At 38.2% G+C, this 26,033-nt stretch overlaps 1 protein-coding gene across 1 annotated transcript in view; it reads right to left on the reverse strand.

The window, feature by feature from the left end:
• UHRF2 (ubiquitin like with PHD and ring finger domains 2) overlaps positions 1-26,033 on the reverse strand; it is a 91,550-nt gene that overhangs the window by 18,621 nt on the left and 46,896 nt on the right. Inside the window, 5 exon segments of the mRNA XM_080363153.1 lie at positions 53-157; positions 5,066-5,173; positions 5,565-5,688; positions 9,668-9,854; positions 14,728-14,837. Coding sequence (XP_080219279.1) covers positions 53-157; positions 5,066-5,173; positions 5,565-5,688; positions 9,668-9,854; positions 14,728-14,837 — 634 coding nt within the window.

The following is a 26,033-nucleotide window of genomic DNA, read 5'->3' on the forward strand; positions in this document are numbered from 1 at the left end:
CAAACATTGATACATCAGAACAGCAAAACCATTTCTTGCATAAATGACGTACCACTTCATCTTCAAATCCTCCAGCTAATACAAGTGAATAAGCTCCATCATTACTGCGTCCATGGATTCCACCCACATGTGGTCTGTGAACACCTGCTTCGCTCACCTGGAAACAGAAAAAAGCCACTTTCTAGCATTTTTTTTTTAAAACAACCAGCCATTACAATAACTTTTAACAATCAACTTCCTGCTTAAAATATTGTATAAGCGTGTGTGTGTAAATAGTTAACGTATGACTGTCCTTAAAGGTGAGAATGCAACTTGTTTTTAAGGAAGAAGAGCCAAAAGTAAGGACACCCTGAAAATGGAAGGTTGATGTAGGACAGTAGTGACACTGGAAGATGTAAAGGTATACCTTCTTCTTTGGGAAAAATCTCCACAGTAAGTATTTAAGACTGTACTCACTGCTATACTCCACTCCCACAGTCATTTAGAACAATCCAAAGCAGATGGAGATCTGCCAGTTTGGTAATATTTCACAGTTCTTAACAAAGGAAGATCACAGTTACCCTTGTAAAGATCATGATAACAGGTACTATTAAGATAACATACTGTAAATGTGACCAACTCAGGGGAATATTAAGAGACGACCTAAGGAAACAGAAGAAGCCATTGCAACAGCGTATGGATTGTAAGCTGGTTCTCCAACCAGGATAACTCCCTTGCAATGAATGTGCAACCAAGCTGCATCCAGACCATCTGAGAGCTGCAGCTGCACCATAAGCTGGTAACACCACTGAAGTCTGCTGGAACATCACTCACACAAATATTTATTTAACAACCATTTCTATGTTCCTTGTTTCAAACTATTAGAAAAAATGAAACAAATAAACACACACCCCCCCAAACCACAACAAACCAAACAAAAACCGCAAAAAAAAAACCAACCAAAAACCAAACACATCACTATACCACAACTTTATTAGTAAAAGAGGCTACATGTTAAATTACATATTTTGTCAATATGAGATGCTAAAAATACAGTTGATAAAAAGAAGGTTCACAAGCAGCAGAACACTTAGGATCCTTCTTCCTCCCTTCATATCTTCCTTCAGACCCTGACTTTGATAGTTTTTCCCATTCTGCCTCTCCCACTCCTTTTCCCAAACTACACTTTCAAGCAACTTCCACCAAAATATACATTCTTCTGCTATAGTCTTGTACTTTCAAAATCCTCACAGCTAAGTTGAGGAGGTGTGGTCTAGACAATAGAGTAGTGAGGTGGGGGTTGCAGACTGGCTTAAGGAGAGAAGCCAGAGAGTGGTAGTCAACGGTGCGGAGTCTAGTTGGAGACCAGTATCTAGTGGAGTACCTCAGGGGTCAGTACTGGGGCCAGTATTATTCAATATATTCATCAATGACTTGGATGAACGAATAGAGTGCACTGTCAGCAAGTTTGCTGATGACACTAAGCTGGGAGGAGTGGCTGACACGCCAGAAGGCTGTGCTGCCATCCAGCGGGACCTGGACAGGCTGGAGAGTTGGGCGGGGAATAACCTAATGAAATTTAACAAGGGAAAGTGTAGAGTCCTGCATCTGGGCAGGAACAACCCCAGGTTCCAGTATAGGTTGGGGAACGACCTATTAGAGAGCAGTGTAGGGGAAAGGGACCTGGGGGTCCTGGTGGACAGCAGGATGACCATGAGCCAGCACTGTGCCCTTGTGGCCAGGAAGGCCAATGGCATCCTGGGGTGTATTACAAGGGGGGTGGTTAGTAGATTGAGAGAGGTCCTCCTTCCCCTCTACTCTGCCCTGGTGAGACCCCATCTGGAATATTGTGTCCAGTTCTGGGCCCCTCAGTTCAAGAAGGACAGGGAACTGCTGGAGAGGGTCCAGCGTAGGGCAACAAAGATGATTAAGGGAGTGGAGCACCTCCCTTATGAAGAAAGGCTGAGGGAGCTGGGTCTCTTTAGTTTGGAGAAGAGGAGACTGACGGGTGACCTTATTAATGCTTATAAATATATAAAGGGTGAGTGCCATGAGGATGGAGCCAGGCTCTTCTCGGTGGCAAACAATGACAGGACAAGGGGTAATGGGATCAAGCTGGAACACAAGAGGTTCCACTTAAATATGAGAAGAAACTTCTTCTCAGTGAGGGTAACAGAGCACTGGATCAGGCTGCCCAGGGGGGTTGTGGAGTCTCCTTCTCTGGAGACATTCAAAACCCACCTGGACATGTTCCTGTGTGACCTCACCTAGGTGTTCCTGTTCTGGCAGGGGGATTGGACTAGATGATCTTTTGAGGTCCCTTCCAATCCCAAACATACTGTGATACTGTGAAAATACATCAGATCAAAGGTCCAGCTGCCCCAAAACATCGTCTCTAATGATAAACAGCTGTGCACAGTATGAAAACCATGCAAGGACATGGTACTCCCTGGCACTATTTTTCAGCATCCAGCTGTTTGAGGCTCAGAGCTCCTAAACTACTTGAAGCTTTTGGATCCGTGGTATCCAAAGGAGAAAAGAGTTCACAGTAATACCACTTGTCATGTGTACTAGTACTACTTTCATTCATTTTTAAGTGGGCAGTTGACCTTTTTATTTCCGATGATCCCTTTTTGCACTCCAGAAGTATGTATATCGCCTCCTGATAACTTTTTTTCATACTGTACATCATATTACAGCCATCTACACTGCAATGTGTTCAACTTTCTTCCAGAATGAAAAGTCTCACAGTTGAATGGAAACCATTCCATTCCTTTAATCATTCTGGTTGTTGTTCATAGGAACGTATTTAATTTTCCTGACCCTTCCCTTCACAATAATGTAACACTTTATTTTTTGATCACTATTGGTTAACTAAGATGACATAATTTCAAAATCAGCTATTAGAAGAACTCTTTCCTAAATAATAACAAGACAAATAAGTAGCTGAAAGCCCAATACAAATTAGAGCGTTATAACTGTTCCCCACCCCATGTTTACTATCCACAACTTAGCACTCTCACCAAACTTTATCAGCTATTTGTCTGTTTTCCCAGATCATTTATGAGTATGCTGAATAAAAAGGCCCTACTATTGAACTCATCTTTCCTGCTGTATCAAACAACCTTTCATTCATTCTTCCCTCCCTTCTTTCATTTCCAGCTTTATCAATTATATTTAGGTTTCTGGTAGGTGATTCACCCCAAAAGATGAACTCTGGTAAGTAATTAATGCTAAAGATGCTCTTCAGATGTTCTCTCCAGAAGCAATACTTAGCTAATTTCCTTCTAGAGAAAAGAGAGTTAGTGTCACAAAAAACACTACACAAACCAGAAATAAACTAGTCTCTAAATTGTCATAGGTTTGCTGAGACAAACTGATTTCTCTGACAAAAGACCAGTCATATGGCAAACAAAAATGAAATTTAAATTTCTACGTAGATAACATTTCAATCCTAACAATAAAAAAGGACAAAGTACTTCATTTGTACACAAAATTAAATAATGATGCAGAAAAGGTAACTTCCTTTTGATGTCTAGTCTACATAAACATATATAAAAATTAGCATTCTCTGCTTAATTTTGTGACAAAAGCAACACTCTATTCCTTTTTCCTACCAGCACTACAAAGATCTGAAAACTATGAGCTTTTGTGTTATCAATGGAATTCCTAACAAAAAGGTGAACTAATAATTTCAATTACTGTTGAAGAAGTGAAAATAAAAGATGAGATGGAGATTTTGAGTTTGCATAAGTGATTTTAGAAACATCTCTTACTATGAGACCTAATCTGGAAAGCAAGAAAAACATAAATATTTATTTTAATTCCTTCCACCAAAAAAAAATTCTTCAAAGACAGAAGTCAACAAAATATCCTTTTAGGCAAGTAATTTTCTATAAAATCACTGGTATGATGATCAGCGTAATTTTTACATTACAAATTGAATTTGTTTAATCTAAGGCTTGTATTGATGATGGTGTTGACAATGGACATCAAGGTAAGAAAGGACTGAAAGAACTAGTTAAGGTTTCAACTGCTTCATTGTGATTTCTACCAAGGAAAGAAACTGAAAACTGTTGTTAAGGAGAAAATATCTACTGCTAACCACATCAGCCTTAAAATTTGCATGGCCTTCCAAATCCAGAATTCTTCACATAGTACTGGAAGACACTACCATTAGATGAAAATTGACTGCTAAGTGTTCTCTTCCACCAGTTGAATAATAAAACACCTGTTTTCTTCTCATGACAAATGAGGTAATGAGAAGTACAGAAAACAAATTAGAAGAGGCTTTTGATTTGTGACTTGCCTCAACAAGTTTTAAAAGTCCTGTTTACATTCTTCTGCCTTATCACAGCTATCACAGAATGGTTAGGGTTGGAAGGGACCTCTGGAGATCATCTAGCCCAGCCCAGATGGAGAACATTCGACTACAACCCTTTATACATGCAAGGGACAAAGAATTAACTGGTTTTGAAAATAAAGAAGTATGCATTTCCTCAGCTAAAATCAACAACACCACCACCACCACCACCACCAAACAAAAAAACACAAGAAAAACAAACAAAACCAAAACAACAACACAAACAAACCAGTGCCATCAGATAAGGCTAGGGGGAAAGGAAGTAAGTTTGCTGGACACTTTGAAATCACAAAAAATCAGTACTGGCACAAAATGAAGCTGTCCCATTCTCCCTGCTTTGCCTTTTCTTGCCCGTCTGTGCTTATATAATCAAAATGAGAAATGGACTGGGAAAATTAACTCCCCTCCTACCCCAGATGGGATTATTTTTCTGCCAGTTTTTTAAGCAATCTAATTTAGCATAGAGCCAAAGAAATATTTGCAACAGAAAATGAGACAGTGCAAGAATCAGCAAAGGCTGACTTCTTACTAAGTTGTATTGTAAAATCAGTATACTTCAACTTCCACTACTATCGACATCACTTCCAATATTAGAATCATAATGTATTTGCTCTATTTAGTCCTAGCAAAAATGGCCATTGTCACTGTAAATTCATTTTAGTGCCCAACTCATCATTGTTATTCTTAGTTATTTCAACTACAAATGATACTGAAACAACATACCTGAACTCTGAATTTCCAGGTTGTCCCAACAGGAACACCAGGTATAGGTCCATAATGGTTTGAAGGAACAATAGTGCATTCCTTAGTGCGACCAACACAGGCCATACCCTAAAAATGCATCAGATAAAATGAATTAATATCATAATATTGAAGACTATTTGCAAATTTAATGCAGACATCAAGAAATCCGATAATTATATCAAATACATGTTTTAAAATAGGTTAACAATTGTTAAGAGGAATGTTAATTAAGTAATATATGTATATTGTTTTGGAGGAGGGATTGGGGGTTGGGTTTTTTTGTTTGTTTTTACCTCTAGTCACTTTAATAATTCTTCCATTGCTTTAACTGCCAGTAGATAGTGGGCAGGATTAAACATTGTCTTATGGTCTGTGCAGCCCAGTACTGAATTCTGTGCAGTGCATAGATAACTGGAATTATAGATGTAGCACATACATGAACAATCAGAGTAACAGCTATTTCTAAAATACACTCTACCTTGCCCCAGTCTCTCTGGCTTTCAGTACTGGCAGATGGCATCTTTGCTTTCTTTTTACTCTGTTTGAGCTTTTCTCCAGCCTTTACAACTTCATTAGAATCATTTTTGCAGGAAGGACAATACCTAAAAAAAGGTTTTAGTAAATTCTCAATTACTTCATAATAATGGCAATACATTTCTTGTAGCCAAAATAGTGTCAATTTGTTTAACTTGACTGAGTACTTCAAGCTAGCAAACATACACCAGTCTTAAGCAGCTGAAGGCTATGGCTTAAAAAAATGAATCCAACATAACAAATACTGACAAATACTTTAAAAAAGGGCATTTCAATATTTTTGAAGGTAGAGTGCTGGAGGCAAAACATTTAACTATTCTTTCTCACATGGTACGTGAGAAGTCCCCATGTCTCCTGTATTCTCTCTTTCATTTAGATCATGTAAAGGAGAAGATAGCTGAGATTACCTACCAGTACTCATGGTTTGTTTCTACGTCCTGCCCACTCTACCCTTACTTTTTGCTTCTAGTGCAATGAATTTAACTGCAGACAGGTGAGTGTGAAACAGAGCCAAGGTACCACATAATCTGGGTAGACACTCACATACACACACTCACCCTTCCTACGCCACAACACCAAAGCCACTTGGAATATTGTGCTGAGACTCACTCCAGCTAACACAAAACCATTCTGGTAAGAAAGTGGGAGATAACTAGTACACAGTGACTACAGCAGAAAGAGAAACGGAGTACACTGGTCCTTCTTCTAATAAAATTTTTATTCCAGGAATTCCAATGCAAAGGCAACTGTTCACGTTTTTGGCACCCATGGGTTGGGTTTGGCCCATATGCCACTAGTGGAGGAAGCCTGAGCTACACTAACTACCACTATATTACTACTACTGGTTTAGATTAATTAATTAACTTTGTATGTGGATACAAATAGAAGAATTAATGATTAACGTCCACAGGAACAGATTTCACTATGTCAATAAAGGTGTTGAACCATTAAGACAATGAAGCAATGCAGATAAAAAGAAGTTAAAAATTATATAAGGTGCTGAAATTGCCTAACACTAAGATATGGAATGACATTACAGTTGTTTGAAAATGAGAGTATTTAATGATCAATTAAAAGAAGGAATATGACATAATGCAAAATCACAAAGTGAATTAACTACAGCATTCCCTGCTTTTTCATAAGATAACCATATTGCCTTATTTTTTAAACTGAGTTTTGTATGGAATATTAAATACTGTTTGGCATAAAGAGTGGCTTCATCTCCACAAGAGAAACTTATCATCCTTTTCCAAACTGCTGGCTTAACGACTGCAGAGAGTTTGCCAAATTTTAGATGACAAAAATACTAGATGGAAATTCTTCCACTTCTAAGCCAAATAAAGTATGTCAAGAACTTAAGGATCAGACAGCCATGATTCTTGGCTTATATGCAAAAAAAAATGGAGAACATAGACCTCCATTTTGGTAGAAGACACTGCTTTGCCTCGTGCAACCGCACTCCTTCCACATACAACCAAGCATTAAGACTGCGCAGGACTGGCATCGCGAAGTATCCCAAAATTAACTGTCACAAGCTGGCTCCGTAACAGTACCTCTCCCACCACGTGACTCCATAGATAGATGCAGCTATCTACTTATATGAATAAATCTTAAGGCTCATATTGTTACACAGTAAACAAAGTAAGTTTAAAAGTTCGACATCTATTTTTCAGGATATTATATGAATTAAACTTCTAATGCTTGTAGAAATTCCTAAGTTTTTTGGCCAGAAATATAAGCAGAAGGGTCTAAAAGTGCACTTAACATATGACCTGAGGGACTCTAAAGACCATGTTGTCAGTCAGTTTAATTCTTGTGTGGTTGTCTAGAGAGGACTGAATCTTCTATAGGGAGGAAAACAGTCCTGGGCACATATGCAGTGCAGTTACAGTGATATTATTGGAAGAAGGTAGGGAAATCTGAGTCAGAAGACTTTGAAAAAGTTTCTATTCTTCAAACTTCATCTGTAGTGCTCTGAAACAGAAGTAGGGTAACTCAAAATAAAGTTTCATAAGAAGCTTTTGAAAAGAATGGATGCCAGTGAAGACCAGAACACTAATAGCTGATCTGAAAAACCATTTGAAGCACCCAGCAGGCCCAAATAATCTTAGCACACTAGCTAAATCAAGGAGTTACTGAGGATGGTGAATTTCAGTATCAGTATCCTGACTTGCCTATCAAACCTGTGTATTTGAGGGCATAGAAAAACAAGGGAGAATAAATTGTTTTCAGTGTAGAACTCAAGATTTGGGGGTTTTGTGGGAGGGAGTCACTGACTTAAGGCATATAGATGTTATTTATCAGAAACTTTCCTGTGCCTAGTTCTGGAAAACAGAGAGGACTTTACTGTTGCTAGTTCTGAGAGCCAACTGAAGGATGGATGGACTGAACAGATGTCTAATTCCAGACAGATGGTCTCATTGAATATTCTGAATGAAGTGAAAAAATAACTTCTCAGCTGATATATAAAAAAGGTCGAGTGCAATCAGGTAAGAATGCTGCTTATGGACTGCAGTCAGTAATAAACCTGGAGAAGAACGTGAACCAGTCACTGCTGGAGCTGCACAAACTGGCAACTGAAAAGAATGATCCACACTTGTGTGACTTCACTGAGACTGGTTTCCAGCACATGGCATCAACTAACTTATGTTGACAATTAGCGGGAGGCGAGAAGATGTCATGCACGGAAGACCAGTCTACCTCCACAGTACAAAATTTGGAGATAGTTCAGACTAACATGCTGTGTAATAAACACTGCTGAATAAACCCTGTAATCATTCTCCATATACAAGAAATGGAAGGAACATACACAATATTCAAATAAATCTCATATTTAGTTCCAATGACTAATACATACTTCTAGTAGGCAGTGAAAATATGTTTTAGATAGCTTTCAAGCCAGCAGCTCTTCCAAAAACAGCGAACACAACTCTTTGCCATGCAAAAATGTCATGGGAAAAAATCAGCTTCCAACAACATTATCCCCCTGTGGCCAAATGTACGGACTGAGAAACACCTATCAATGTTAATGGCCTCAATCGCTAAATCACACGCTGGCATAAATACAGAATTCAGAAAAAACCAAAATGGCCCAGAAAACACGCAGACCATAAGCACTGACAAATAAACAAACCTACTATGGGATCCACTATGGAACAGGAGACTGAGCTATTTATTTCCAGAGAAAGTTAGAATTTCTAAAGCACTTTTCATTTGAAGTATACAGTTCCACAGAATGGAATCACAAAGTCTGTAAAATTTATCCATAAGACATCCTAGACATGTAACAATGTCTATGTAACGGAAAACTTCATTAGAATAAAGTTCTGTTTACTATTAATTTATAAAGGATTAGCATCACATGTAAATCACAGGCAGATGATAAATACAAACGGTGTAAATTTTAGATAGATAATAAAGATGAAAAGTGGTACAGAGCCCAAGACAACTTAATGGGGTGCTAATGGGTCCATGCAAATTTACTTCCAAATACAATTATCTTGATTTAACAATACCAGCTAGCTTGATTTTCCCACTGGCAGAACTAGGGACAGTAGAAATGAAGAGTAGCAAGGTGGTGGTCCTTCCACAGCAGGAGCAATGAATGGAGTAGAGACAACATGAAGATACAAGAAGGGTACAACAGCAGCAACAAGGACAGAGGATGAAGGGAAAGACAAGGATAAAGGTAAGAGAATTGTTAAAGCAGTGAAGCTTGAACAACATGAAAAGGGGAGCAACTAGTGTTCATAAACACCATCAAATCAGATAATGTCACAGAGGATCATAATGATCACAATGAATAAAATGAACATCCTGGTTTTTTAACTCCATAATGGTCATTAAAGCTTACTACTAATCCTTTATGAATGATTTAAAAGAATTACCTTGACAGAAAACGTAAGGCTTATATTAAGTAGATGGATGAAAAACACAGCAGAAATTTAAAAAAAATCCTCAGTATTGTCTGTCACGAGGTGCAGATAACAAAGAGATACCTTGTCTAGAATGGCAATATAGATAAGTAAATCATCCCTGTATATTTACCAGTCCTCATCTTCTGGTATCTTGCTTAAGGGGGGGTTCAGGCAGTATATATGGTAAGCCATATTACATTCATCACATAGGAGTTGCATGTGAGCATCCTGTTTTCCACCACACAAGTAACAGGAACAAAACCGGCACTCTTTATCTGGATCAGCCCTACAGTGCTTGCATTCAGGGCCACTTTTTCCTGTCAAAAATAAAGAAAAAGTCAAATGCAATGTATTTCAGAAAAGTGCACTACTGTATCTACAGGAAAAAGTTATTTCTGCACATGAACACTCCCCTCTTGAAAATGTCTTAGAGTTTTGGGTTTTGTTGTTGCTATTCGTTTGGGTTGTTTTGTTTCTTGTTTTTTTACAAAGAGGAACTTGGCTATCTAGGCTAACAGGATTCCTTCTGCTATATAAATAAACAGTAAAGAAAATTATTAATCAGCATCTTCTCTTAATTTCTCCCCTCCTGTCCCAAACATGCCACCTGCAGAATCTCCATGCTCTGGCTGAAGTCTTCTTAAACGTAGCCATGAAGAAATTCCTGTTAGGTAACTAGTAACAGTCAAATGAAGATGAATTATGATTTGGAACAGCTCTCTTCCCCTTAAATTAAATCTACAGTTGGATAGAAGAATTAGTCTGAGACCACAGACCACCCCAAATCACCAGCTGTTTCACATCAGCAGTTTAATTTTCACACAATGAAACACTAACTTTCTGTTTCAACTCTCTTGAAATTTGGGATCAGGAAAGCTAAGGTACAGTTTGGGCTGGATTTATCAAGGGATGCAAAGAAAAATAAGAATGGCTTCTACATGTACGTTGGTCAGAAAAGGAAGATTAAAGAAAATGCACTCTCCCCCTGATAAATGAGAGAAAACTAGTGACAAGCAACATGGAAATGGCTGAGGTACTCAACAACTTTTTTTGCCTCAGTTTTCATTGCTATTCACACACTGGTAATCTTCCCACATCTCTTGAAGTTCTTGAACGTCAAGGCAGGGACCAGCAGAATGAAGTCCCTGTCATTGTAGAAGGTCAAATTCAAAATCACTTGAGGAAACTGAACTTACAAAAGTCCATGGGACGCAACGAGATGTATGCCAGGGTTCTGAGCGAATTGGCTGATGTAGTTACTAAGCTACTCTCCTATGTCTGAAAAGTCATGGCAGTCATGGAAAGCCCCCAGTTACTGAAGAAAAAGGAATATTGCACCCTTTTTAAAAAAAGGTAAAAGTAGGACCTTGGGAAATACTGACGAGTCAAAATCAGTTCAGTGCCCAGTGAGATCACAGAACAGAGACTCCTGGAGGACATGTCAAAGCATATGGAAGACAGGGAGGTGACTAAAGACAGTTAACATGACTTCACCACAGGCAAATCATGCCTGACAGATCTAGTGGCCCTCTACAGTGGAGTAACAGCATCAGTGGACAAGGGAAGAACTACAGACATCATTTTCCTGGACTTGAGTAAAGCCATTGATTTGGTCCTTCACAACATTCTTACTGCTAAGCTGGAGAGATACAGGTTTGATGGATGAACTATTAGACGGATAAGGAATTTGTCACAAGGCAGCATCCAAAGGGCAGATGGTCCACTTCCAATCGTTCGATGACCAAGTGAAACCATTAAGGAGTGGTGTCTCTCAAGGCTCCATACTGGGACCAATACTATTCAATACTTCCATCAGCAACATAGATAGTGGGATTGAGTGCACCCTCAGCAAGTTTCTGGATGACAAAGCTGAGTGGTGCAGTTGATAACACCAGTGGAAAGGGATGCCATCCAGAGGGACCTGGACAGGCTTGAGAAGTGGGCCCATGTGACCCTCATGACATTCAACAAGGCCAAGTGAAAGGTCCTACACAGGACAATCCCCAATATCATACAGGCTGGGGGATGAAGGAATTGAGAGCAGCCCTGCAGAGAAAGATGTAGGGACACTGGTGGTTAAAAAATTGGATAAAACCCAGCAATGTCACTGGCAGCCCAGAAAGCCAACTGTATCCTGGACTGCATAAAAATAAGTGTGGCCAGCAGGTCAAAGGAGGTGATTCAGTCCCTCCACTCTGCTATGATGAGTACCCACCTGGAGTCCTGTGTCCAGGTCTGGAGTCCTCAGTACAAGAAAGACATGGAGCTGTTGGAGAGGGCCCAGAGCAGGGCAATGAAAATGATCAGAGGGCTGGAACACCTCTGCAATGAGGAAAGCCTGAGAGAGTTTGGGTTGGTCAGCCTGGATAAGGCTCCATGGAGACCTTACTGTGGCCTTTCAGTACTTAAAGGGGGACTTTAAGAAAGATGGGGACAGACTTTTTAACAGGGCCTATAGTGACAGGACAGGAAGCAACAGTTTTAAACTGAAAGAGGATCGATTTAGATTGGATATAAGGAATAATTTTTTATTATGAGGGTGTTGAGACAGTGGAACAGGTTGCCCAGAGAAGTTGTAGATGCTCCATACCTGGAAGCATAAAAAGTCACGTTGGATGTGGCTTTGAGCCACCTGATCTAGCAAGAGATGCTCCTGCCCATGGCAGGGGGTAGGATGACATGATCTGTAAAGGTCCCTTCAAATTCAAACCATTCTATCATAAGCAGTGCTAGAACACAGCAGTTTAATAACTTTTTAGGAGAAAAAACATAAAAGCTGAAGAACATAAAAGCAGAACCACTGATGATGGAAAATTACCAGCTACAGACAGAAGTTCTAGCAAGATATTCTGACTGCAAAACATGAGGAGCAAATGTGTAAGGCCACCAGCAGTGGTTATTCAACAAAGCCTCAAAGACAAACGTCTGACACAAAGCCAAAATCTCTCAGTATAGTGCTTCTACCAAAGTCTAGACTTATCTGCATGCTATCCAAATGGAGGTAATCTTCTAGTTTAAGACTTCTCTCCCAGGGTTCATTTGAAGAGAAGAGAAACATTATGAATGCTGATGAAAAAATCTGTGGAATTTCCAGCACAGCAAAGCAAAACTATAGTCTGTCCATGGTGCCATCATCAATTCAAGTAAAGACAGACTGAAGAAACCCCAGATAATTGGTATCCACTTCAAATAATATTAAAAGTGATGACTGAGCACTTCCTAAAGAAACTCAGTAGTCTACATAATCCAATAAATAACAGGCAAAAAGAAACTGCATATTTTTCTGTAGCTCTTACCACCACAGGTTGTTTAGGCCTATGAAATTTGCCAGTTTTGGTTACAAACCATTTTCCTAGGTCAAAAGTTAGTAATTTTTTAAGAGGGAAAAAAACCCAAAAAACTCTACATGTTTTAGTTCAGTTAAACAATACCTGTAGTTTAAACTTTCTTCAATATACAAATGAAATATAAGCCATCATTTTCATTACATTACTTTAATTGTTCATATTTCTGCTTTAAGCATGTTGTAAATAAAACACACTGATTATATCTGCATTATTGTTCACACAAAGACAGGTCTGTTCACCCCTACCAACACTACAGATATTAGTCACATACATTATTTCATATTATCTTCTTTTGCAAGAAGACGTCTCTCATGTTCATAGCACAAATCTGGATTCTGATGAAGTAACATATGTTGAGGCTGGGTCTTACTTTCATTTTGCATATGAATATTAGAAACTTATTTACAAGTATGTTGCTTATTACTTTATTGATTTTCTAATATAATTTTGTAATTGCTCTTTTCCTGGGCTGCAGAATTTAGATATCAACTAAATAATTTGGAAATAACTACCTTATTTTAAATGGTAACTGCTAAACATACACTGACAGGTCATACACTTTATCTCATTACAGATACAAAACATAATTAACATATGGCCATGATCAAGCAATACCAATTTTTCTGCAGAGATCACCTACTTTGTTTCTCTGCTAGACAATTGTTTCCAAAGTAGGTATTCTATGTTTTGGAAAGAACATGGACAATAATGTAACATAGACAGAAATACAGCCAATGCATTTTCTGATTGCGCTTACAACAATCTCACAGCGTATTTAAGGCCAATTAATTATTTGAATTTCATCTGCTGTTATTATAACAAAAGTCTGCAGCTCTTCATAGCATACAAACAAGCCAAAGTGTCTGTATTTATAAAGATATGTATATATATTTTAAAATTTTAAAAACAAAATACAAATAGGGATGTAAGTACAGTAGAGCAGTAAAGGGCATACTGCTTACAGCACACAGCTCAGCTGATGTGCACCGTGAATAAGTGAACAATAAGCCAGCTTACAGAAAAAAACAGAACTACATGAACAGAAATTAAAAGGGCAGTGTAGTGAAAAAGTTTGCCTCCAGGAAAAGAAATAAGGCTAAGGTGACAGATCAATTAAGTTTCCGGTTTACATTTTTAAAGATTACTTTTCTGTGTTACATTTATTTATGAAGGTTTCCTACCAGAAACACTTATCACTCCTAACTTTAATATATTTTTAAACTTTGGCTAAAATGTCACACTGCCTCTTAGATGAGCCACTACTAACTCCATTCCTGTGGTTGCTGGAAGGATGAGGAGGTATGGCATAGTTCATTTTTAGAAAGTCATGCAGGGCCAAACAATAATCCAAACATTACTTATCCCTTTTTTTTTCCATGTTATGAGCAGCTTTGGCACAACATTCCTTATGTTTTTAAAATTCTGACTTAACAACAGGGGTAAATTGTATCATTACAGACCGATTCTATCTTTGGCATTTATTACATTATTTGAAGTTTAAATGACATATCAATTGCAATTGCAGTTTTGGTGACTTGGACACCTGTCTAGGAACTTAACTGAGACTAAGAATTCATTCTGCACAGTTTACTTAGAATATTATTAGCTGTTCCCCTTTTTCCTTACTTTTGATTGATAGCATTAAGATGTTATTGGTTTACGAATATGTCAGTAGAGCCACCTTACAGTAAACATACTTTTAGAAACCTAAAAAGGACTCTATGTTATTACTTTCCTGAACACACAAAACAATTATTATTACCTCCGCACGTTGATCCTTTTATTTTTTTACAGAAACATCATTCAATTTGTACTTCTATTCAAATAATTTAAAAAAGCATACTTTTGAAATCTCCATCCCCAAATGTCAATGGATAAGCTCCTGGCTTTTCAATCTTGTACATTTCCTCTATAAAAAGGATTTTACAATCATTTATTGTGTCTTCTGGGCCTCTGAAAAACAAAAAGAATAAAAAGTACATTCAACTTAGTTCCTGAGACCTTGATTCTGTACTTTATGAATCCTAAGCAATGAGATAAAGGTAACTAGCATCTTTTTTTCATCACTAACAGGATACTTTATTTCAATTCACACACAAAATTCAGTCTAGTACTAAAACTAATCAGAAAACCAAAATACATATTTACAACGTGCATAAAAAAGACTACTCCATTACCCTCAGATAACCTGCCAGCTGAGTATGTCCTTATTGACAGCCATCCATAACCTTGTAATTCTGCTTCTAAAACCTCACAATCTTTTGTTGGCCAAACACGGCAGACCAGACAAAATCATATCTTCTCAAATACAGCATATCAAACGTTATTTTAAAAGTATAGTGTCAGAAATGAACCAGAAACATGACTTGCAAGACACAATAATAGATGCTATTGAAACCCCTAGATTAAAAAAAAAAAAAAAAAAAGGCAATAGAAAGCTTGAAAAGCCCTGCTATGACCTCTTAAATGTTTTGGAAACTGAAAACTTGATCCTGCAAAGACACATGCAATATTTAATTATATACTGTGAGTGGCCCTGTTAATGTCAGGTTTCAGTGCAAAATCTATTCCCCATATCTCAGTCATGAGGAACAAATATGCCATGAGTCCACAACATTAATGTTGAAAGCCTTCTAGAGAAGGATTAGGAAATACTAAATGTAGAGTAAAGGTTTTCACCTCTTCCTATTATATTCTCTTTGTATTTGCTAAAATTCTAATTCAAATATAAATGTATCTAAAAAGAAAAGGTCATAAAAATACCAACACTTTGAAACACCCCCTTTTCCTCCCTCCTCGGGACGATACTGTGCCTTCGTCAACTGCCTGTTCTCCCATTTTCAATTTACTACCTAACCTAGAATTCAGTAGGGATTTTCAGTATAACACATATTGGAGGTTTTAATTACTGAAAATAGTTCACTGAATCACATTTGTAATTACCGATTTCAGAACTGAGCAGTTTCACACAAGGAAGAAATTTACTAGCTGGGGAGATTTATTTTTTGCAGGGTGAGACTGAGTCATTAAGAAAACAAAATCTGAAGGAGATTTGGATTTGTTGAACTTCTCTTCGAAATTTGCTCTAATTCTGTTGTACTGCTGCAGTCCCTAATTCGATTCTAGAGAAGTATTTTGAAATCCAAAACTACACAAACAACTAAATTAACACAGACCACAAATACCGTAGCTTGAATTATTAATATTATAAGGTTTAACATTTTACCAAGACTGTGATGCTTGTAGTTAAAATAGCCAACACAAGAAATGCAACACAAGAAATGAAAGATTTTTTCTTCTTTCCTATATAGGCAACATATGTGCTGGACATAATAGATAAGTAGCAGCACACAGCCAGCCTAAGTCCAAGTTAGGATACAGTGAAGATTATACAGTTTTTGAATGCTTTATTACAAATGATAAAACAAACGATTGTACTGGTTACTGTTCAGTATTTGAAGTTGTGCAGGATTCTGCTAAGCAAAGCAGAAGTACACTGCACCGTTACAAGTGTTTCTCCATGAGCAGGGAAATAACGACAATTAATAACTGAAGATAATTAAATATTTCCGCACTGGAGAATATTTTCCAGGTGAAGACCACCAGTATGTTAAAATGCTGTTTCTTTCAAATATTTAGAGTGTAGGTAGGGAAACAAGATATTAGGTCCATATTAAATAAGGATAACTGCAATAACAGAACACCTCCAGAAACACGAGTCTTCAGTCTGAGATCCACTGCTCCCCCTCTGCTCCCACCACTTCTCCTGTGCTGACCCCAGTTCTTGGACTCTGCCACATGCTGACTTAATTGAGGCATAAAAAGACTAAGTCAGGGAAAAACCCAGAGGCAAACAAATACTTTTTGGTGGCCATGAGCACTGCATTGTTTGTCTCCACAGAAACGGAGCTGAGAGGACTCTGAGAGTCTTGATTCATTATAATTGTCTTCTAAGTGCACCAACACCTGCTCACTTTGGCACCTGTATATATTTTGACCCTTCTTCTTCCTTGCAGTTTTTGGAGGGAAAACATCCCCTGTTGCTGGTCATATGCATAAACACTAAATGTTAGCAAATTTCAAAGATTTGGGATGTTTCAACAGAACATACAAAATGATATATCAATCCAAATACACTCATCAAATAGAGAACTGTTTGTTTTGCTGGAATATCATGTATTTAAGATCATCTTCAACTACACACTAGGGGGCATTACTTAAAAGCAGTTCTGCCCATTGTGGGTTAACACTCCTCAGATTTACTTAAATTTCCATAGAGTGCAGTGAACACAGGATGCCTGATTTACTGCACCTCAGTCTGGATGAGACCATGTGGTCCAGCCACCCACAATGGAACGCGAGATGCCAGCTTCTGTTATGGCCAAGTATTCCTCTGACAACCTAGGGTTATGGAGATACTTCCAGTCTGTGAATGGCTACAGCACCTGAATTCCTACAGCTGTTACTGTATCTGCAGCTCTACCTGAGGCAAAACTTCCAGGTTTGGTTTAAAGTTAACTATTTCAGTAGAAAATTGTCACTGGAACAGATAGAACAGCACTCCCAGGAATAACTACCCATCTCTAGAAGGACTGTGAGGACCAGTACAACTCCGCAGGGAAGGCAAGTGGAAGCTTCTCTCTTCTGCAGTAGCATGCAAAGACATTTTGAATTATCTACAATACCTAGCCATTAATTCAGTTATAAAGATACTATACATGCAAATACAGAGAGGACAAACTGTAAATGTAACCTCTGGCAGGAAAACCAAATGAACAAATACAGACTGAGCTTCTCAAAGTATCATTTCCCCAATTATTTTCTGAACCTTGGAGAGTCTTTTCTTAACTCCTCTACACTTTTTGTTAGTTCTAGACTACTTAAAGTGAAAACCAAATCAAATCAAATGTCCTGACACTCTCTAATACTATAAACCTAGTTATGTTAGGACCTTCCGTAGCTATACCACTACTTGCCTGCCTATCCAGTTTGATTCTTCTAGGACTTTTATCTAACATAACTCAAAATTAATGAGTCTATTTTCAAACCAAAGTATAAAATTATGCCTTAGTTCACCTATGTAACATGAAATTTTGTATTAATATAAAAATACATGTATTGGTTTGCATATCTGTATGCTTACAAAGCAAAAGATTAAAAACAAACAAGCTCATCTTAAACATTAGGCCGATATATATTGAAAAGTCAAAATAGCGATAGAAGTTGAATAATATGTTGGATACTAGTAAGCATGCAACTACATGTGCATCTACGGACAATGTGAAGCATAAATTATTTAACAAGTTAAAATCTTCTCAAAAAACAACACAGTGAGTGTAGCAGCTACAAATATGACTTTACAAATGTCATGGGATACAGAGATATTCTCAAATTCCAGTACATTTCAGACAAATTTCAAAATATTTGCAGAGTGCACTTTTCTCCAGTTTTTGCACCTTGCAAATCTTCAGTGTGTGCATGGTTTCACCTCTAAATATGCTATCCCTAGTAGGAGCAAAAGTGCATCTAGGAAAAACTTGCAATGTTTCCCCCTTTCTCTACATTGTTTTGTTGTTTAGAGCTGTTTTACTTTAATTTACCCTTTTTTTACTCCATTTTCTCCAGAAATCTAGAAAGCGGTTGTTTAAAAAGAAAAAAGCTTTTCATCACATGTAATACTCTGCATACAGCCTTTAGACAAGAAGGAAGGTGATAAAATACCATAAAGCTGTACTCACAAATGTACAGACGCTTGTGTTACTGCTATCTGTATCTTCGGGAAACAAGCCAAGCCTGAGCTCCCTAGAATATCCATTAGGAGTAAATTCTACTGGTGCCAATTTAAAATATTAAAGTGACTTGTAACTACACTGATTATCATATCATTGAAAGATACCATGAAAGGATTTATAAAAACTGGTTCAATGGTATTAGTGTATCAAAAGGCACCACAGCAAACAGTTTTTGCTGGATTGGATTTTCATGGATTGGATTTTGCTTGGATTTTCATCAACTTTATCACAAAAACATCATGCGTATATTACTGCAACCTCCAAGTGTCGAAACGCAACATACTTTTAAAAAATATAGTTAAATAAAACAACTCCCCTAATTAATACTAGCAAACACAGAACTCTAAAAATGAAAAAAAAATCATTTTCTGTGCGGAGGTAACATTTTATACGAGTATGTTTTTCTCTCATAGCACTGCAATGCTACTGACATAAGTAATATTATTCCCATATCTAGATGGAACTGATAAAATAGACAGAATTAATCACTTCTGTATCACATATTAGGTCATGGTAGAAATTCCTCCTCTTTTGGGTCTCTTCTGTATTTTTGCGTTGGGATAAGAGCACTCAGAAAGTAACTTTCAAACTGTTTTTCCTAAAAAAACATTTAGTATTTGAACCAGAGAAAACATTTTATTTTCTGATATGTTTAACGTAAGGAGCAAGCAAATACTATCAAGTAACTTTACAAAGCTGGTATGTTCCAACAAATGGCTCCGTATCCCTTACTAAAGCTAAAAATCCCCGCTCAGCTAGTTGCTCTTAAAAGACTAATTCTTCTGCCAAATTACACATATAATAGCTGTAATAATGATCAAGCTACACAAGATCTATCTTTAAAATTATAATTATCTAATAAAATTTTGGCTATATTGCTCAAATATACACAAGAAATACGACCTTTCTTCATTTCTTTACCTTAGCATACCAGAAGTGAGATAAAAAGAAATATCTTGGTTTATATGCTATGCATAGTAAATGAGACTGCATTTATGGTCATGCAGGTACACTAAACCCTTTAAAGAAATTAAATCCCAAAACAGAGCCAGACCCTTCACTACAACAGAATTCCTAATACAAGCTTTCCTTTTAGGTAGGTTAGACATAGCCAGATAGAAACCTTTACCTAAATCTTCTTATATCTGTACTTCCCCTGCCACAACCCATTCCTGTTTTTTTAAGCCTTCAGGCTGCAAAACACTCCAGACATATATAATCATCTCTCACTAGAAGTATGACAACTGGGCATTATCTTGAATATTTCAAAGGCCAGCTTCCAGAACAAAAAAAGCCACTAGATGACAATTTACCATAGTGTCAAAACTCTATACATTCCTATAGTCTGAGAGATTCAGTTACAATTGCCAGATCTGCCTCTGGAACTTTATGGTTTTATCACTTTACCATGTTCAAAGTAGAAGAAAAATATTTCACCACATGCTGAGTCAAAATACCATGTTGAATAACAGCAGGACAAAGTTTACTACACGAAAAATACACACAGAAGTCATATTCCCACAAAAATTCATCCTCAGGCCTCCTAAGGGTAAAACTTCACTCACTAAGTCGTGTTCCCCACTAATTTGTCAGCTTCTATGGTTACTGTCAAAGGGTATTGTCCAGGTCAGCAGAGAAACAGCTACAATTAGAGTAAAGCCTAACAGAATATAACGTTGGCTACACTCTCCAAACAATTTAAAATCAAACCAGGGCCAAATATACTACTACTTTCAGTATCTGTATTTTAATATGCACTGCTTTGTTTATACCTTGTCTCCGATCAATCAGCCTCTATTCTGCTTCTGCAAAGCTTTCTGACAGCAACTCTTTTATTTTCTCCTGCATCAGCAAAAAACAGTTGGATAACTTCTTCAGAAATATGCAAACAATCTTTTCAATATTACCATTCTTAATGTTTGTTAGAGCGTTTAATATTATCTCCTTAGAAGTGGTTAAGCCACTGGAGCTTATGCCTACTGCATGAATCAACAACGTTTAATTGTTTCTTTGCACTTTGTGCTTTCATATTTAACAGCTGCAAGAACTTGTATCCTGACTTACCCTATATATATATATATATATATATATATATATATATAAGTGAGGACTGTTTTTCTTAAACTCTTTGCTTTTGAAACAAAAGAAACTGTGTTCCTGAACTAAGCTCATGAACAACTGTTTATCAACTTCTATTATAAAAGTATTAAATTACAAATAGGTTAAAATCAACCAGCTAGAGAATTAATTGTGTTACTGTAACAAATAATCTCTACAGAAATCTACTCCCAAAAACCAGAGCTATGTTGTGATGTTCACTTCAATACTTTCAATCTAAGTCACCATCAGCCAAAATAATGTTTTGAATTAAAGCATATACATTTAACAGCATGCATATTTAAAAATATCTTAAATGGAAAATATCTCTGATAAAAAAATATTGCAATGTGGAAATTACTACTAGTTGCTTAAAACAGTAACTAAAACTTAGGCTAAACCTTAGTTTCAACAAACTGCAAACGCACGTTGTCTACACAGAATGAGACAAAGGCTAAAAGATTTTCGTAATACAATTACAACACTCACCAAATATGACTGAAGGTTTGATTTTAAACAAGATTGTTTTAAAGGTAACATACAAAATCTTCCCCACATGAAGAGAGCATATTACATTGGTAACTTCCCAAATTCTGCTAGGTTGCACTGAATTACATAGAGGTTCTTTTACCTTGTGTTGTATGCAAGCAGAAAAACAGACAATATTTTGAAGATTTTTTTCACAATATTCCACACCCACATACAAATGCACAGTTACAAAATGGGACAGTGTTAGCTGTGATTTTCATTCAGCTTTATTTTTATTACACAAGCCACTATAAGGACAAAGATACAGGACATAGTTCTTCTAATATGCAATGAATTTATTACCCCATATATATATATATAGTGCTAAGATATAATAAATAGACAGATAAGTAAATAAATAAATGTATTTCCCAGAATATGTTGAAGACCTTACTATCAGAAATGTCATAATCTAATACAAATTGTCAAGGTCTTTAAACACAAACCAAAACAAACAAAACACACACACACCCAATGCCCAAACCCACAAATTCACACTGTGGATACACACACATGCCAGTTAGGATATTACGTTTGTTTAAGTAGGTATAATGCTTGATGCATTTATAAAACAATGTATTATAGTTCATCATAGTTCATACTCTGGAAATAGAGCTTCGGACGCAGAGACTTTTTTTCCCTTAGACTGGGATCTGTAAAGCAGATGAACATTAGAGAAGCAAGTATAAATATAGTACCTGAGAAAAGGAGGACGCACTGGCAGAATGCATTGTCGGATCCCAATATTTTATTTACCGTGGTTGCTCAGGAGCAAGACTGTGCCCTGTGCCACGGCATCCACTGCAGGGCACAGCAACAGCAGCACATGAAGACCCGGCACGCCGCGGCACCAGCACCCACGATCCACTGTGCCCCCCGGCATGGTCACCAACAGGGACACCACCTCCGGTCACCACAGCTACTCCATCCTTCAACTTCAGGAACTTCGTGGCCGGCACTATCACAATGTGAAATGGGCACCCACAGTTTCCAAATCCAGGTTCAAACATGCAGATATTAAGATCTACTTGACCAAATGTCCATAAAGAACCACGTAAAAAGAGCTGGATGAAGACCCACAAAGACGGAGCCCCAAAGGCTGCATGGATGAAAAACAAAGCTACAGAACTGTGCTTGGCATCACAGGGCATGGTCTGTGCTCAGTCCACTTCTCTGTGTTTGTGGACTCAGTTGCGAGACTCAGAACAATGCAAAGAGTCTGCTCAAGACACCATTCCAGGGGTCTGGACTAGTCAACAAGCTAGGAGGAGAAGGAATTACAAACAGGTAATTCCTACTACAAGTTAAAAGCTGTTATCCGTATTTTACATTATACTACAGTTCTGAGAGTAGATGCAGCACACATACTGATCATGAGCTTACACATAGTTACAGGAGACCAATTTATGTACCCAGCTGTATTAAGTGTGAATCTCAATTCAAAAAGAAAAAAAGACACACAAAGAAGTATCTTCCTTTGTAACAAAAACTCAGAAGGATGCTGTCAGGATGGAAAAGCTTTCCAGAAAACAAAGAATAGCAAAAGAAGAGTCTTGAAAACACAGAAACACAGTAAGTACTCTGTGCAATAATAAAAGTAATACCAAGTGAATAAACAAATAAGTTTAAGATGCTTCAAAACCAACCAACCAACCATAAAAAAACCCACCAAAACCTGATGGTATCTACCAAAAAACACGAAGAAACACACACATTTCCTATAGGATGCTTCATATAGAAGCAAAGGCAAATCAGATTACTCACAAACAGTGCCCAAACCACATTTTTTGCCTAACATGTTTGTAATGAATGGATTATCACAGCTTGAATGTACATGAGAGCATCACTTTAATGAAAAATCTTGGCATGCAGGGATGCTCCCGCTCCAAACAGGATGCACTTCAGATCACCAACAATTCCTTAAAGTCAAGAAGTACATGGTGACCTACAGAGAGAAAAAGTCCTAATTAATTTGACATTTAGAGGGTAGCTGCTCATTTTGGGATGTCTTAATTCCTTATATTGCCCAATTCTCTTCAGACAAATTACATCAAATACCTGTGCCATGATGTCCAATTCCATTAGTGCACAATATTAAATGCTCCATCTAAGCGTCAAATGGCTCTTGCATAATGGTAGCACAGCATTCCTAAGTCTTACGTGTATGTTTGGGACCTGTGACGATTCCGCTATTATTCATTTTTATGTATGTACAAATATTTGTAGACTTTTGGGTAAAACGGTTGGACAGATTCCTCAAAAAACAAGTGAGGAAACCCGGAATCGGGTAGGCAAACAAAGGGCATGGGGTGATCAGAAGAGAAGGAACAAAACAATCAGCAACAACAAAAAGCAGAAGTGAAATCACTGGAACTGTAGACATGTAAAGAAAGAAGCGCCAGCGGCAGAGCCTTATGGGGAAAGCTCTCACCCCCTTTCTGCGGAATCAGCACACCTTATTGCCTCCCTGAAACACCTATACACCAATACATACAACACAGAGATCAAACAAGAGGAATTATCAAAGTCTGTATAATTACTGCAGGTCCATGACCTCACTAGGATCATGGAGACATGGTGGGATAGCTCACATGACTGCAGTGCTGCGACAAATGGATATGGGCTCTTCAGGAAGGACAGGCTAGAAAGCCAAGAGGGGGAGTTGCATCTTATGTGAGGACAGGTCAGGAGTCAGTTGAGAGCTCACAGGTCAAGATTAGCAGATAGAATAACACAGGTGATGCTGTAGTGGATGCCTGGTACAGATCTCCTAAGCAAGGATAAGTATACTAGGCTTTCTTCAGGCTATTGGAGTAAGTTCCACGTTTACAGACCCTGCCATCTGCTGGAAGGACAACAGAACAGAGCACAGCCAACCTAGGAAACTTCTGGAGTGCAGTGACAACTTCCTGACACAGGAAGAGGTGTGCTGTTAGGCCAGATACTTACAAAATAGGAACATTAAAGTCATGGCAGTTTGGCTGCAATGATGATGAGATGATTGAGTTCAGGATCCTTAGAGGAGGAAGCAATGTAAAAAATAAGAAGATCTCCTTGGAAGATATCTCCAGGATACAGCCCTGGCAAAAAGAAGGGTCCAGTAGAGCTGGTTGATATTCAAGGATCACCTCCTCCAAGCTCAAGAAAGGTCTATCACCACATGCAGGAAATGAAAGGCAGCAGAACGCCTGCATGGATGAGCAAGGAGCTCCCAGACTAAACCCAGACATAAAAGGGAAGTGTGTAAGAGGTGGAAGGAGAGGCAGCTCACCCAGGGAGGAGTATGGAGCTCCTGTCCAATTGTGTAGGCATAGGGTTGGGAAAGGCAAGGCCTACCTTGATTTGAATCTGACAAAAGATGTCAAGGGCAACACTGTCAAGGAGAGGAACACTACAGATCATGTGACCACCAGCTAAATATGGTGGGCCCCCTGATTAAAACAAAACAAAACAACAAAACACACACACACATACACACATACAAAAGACCAAGGGACTCAGCACCTTCTTTGCCTCAGTGTTTTCTGGTAATATCAGCATTCAGGAATACCAGGTGTCTGAGACCAGAGGCAATGTCTGGAGTAAGGAAGACTTAGCCTCAGTGGATGATTGGTTTATGGAGCACTTAAACTGGACATAAAACTCTACGGGGCCTAACAAGTTGTACCCATGAATGCTAAGAGAGCTGCCTGATGTCTGGACAAAGCTACTCTTAGTAATCTTCAAAAGGTCACGATAACTGGGACACCTACCTGAGAAATGGAGAAAAGCAAATGTCACTCTCTTCAAGAAGGAAGATCTGCTGACAGACAGCCTCATCTCAATCCATGGGAAGGTGATGGAGCAAATAACCCAGAAATTATTTCCAGATACGAGGACAGGAAGGTGATAAGGAATTGTGAGCATGGACTTCCAAGGGGAAACCATGTTTAACCACCCTGACAGTACTCTACAATGAGGTGACTTGCTTGGAAGGTGACAGGAGAGCAGATGTTGCTCACATCCACTTTAGTAAGGCTTTTGGTAACTGTCCCACATCCTCACATACAAGCTGACAAGTATGGGTTAGGTAAGTGTGCAGCAAGGGAGACAGAACATTGGCTGAATCCACAGGATTGTGATCAATGGCACTAAGTCCAGTTGGAGGCAAATCAGTAGCACCCCAGGCATTGATCGTGACCCAGTTCTGTTTAACATACTCCTTAACGACCTGAATGATGGGAACAGAGTGGACTCTCAGCAAGTTCACAGATGATATAAAAACAGGAGTTGGCACCAATAGACTTGGGGAGCTGGACAGACAGGGATTTCAATATGTTCAGCAACGAGAAATGTGAAGTCCTGCACACGGAGAGTACCCCATGCACCAGTACTTGCCAAGTGGCTGGAGAATAGCTTGGTAGAGAAAAAACCTTGAGGAGCTCATAAACAAGATGCTGACCATATACCAGCAATGTGCCCTTGTTAAGCAAGAAAGGTCAACAGCCTCCTGGACTGCATTGAAAATAACTTGGTGAGAAGCTAGAAGGAAGGTAAACATTCCTTACTTGGTATTGGTGAGGCCAGATCTGGGCTCCCCAGGGTGGAAAAGACATGTGCTTATGGAAGTGGTTCTAGAAAAGGTCCACAAAAATTATTAAGGGGCTGGAACATCTTTAATACAAGAGTGTTTATCCTGAAGAAGGTAAGGCTTCTGTGTGGAGGGCTCTTATCCATGTGCATAAACAGAGAG

Source organism: Nesoenas mayeri (assembly GCF_963082525.1).
Source record: "Nesoenas mayeri genome assembly, chromosome: Z".
In the NCBI taxonomy this organism is placed as follows: Eukaryota; Metazoa; Chordata; class Aves; order Columbiformes; family Columbidae; genus Nesoenas; species Nesoenas mayeri.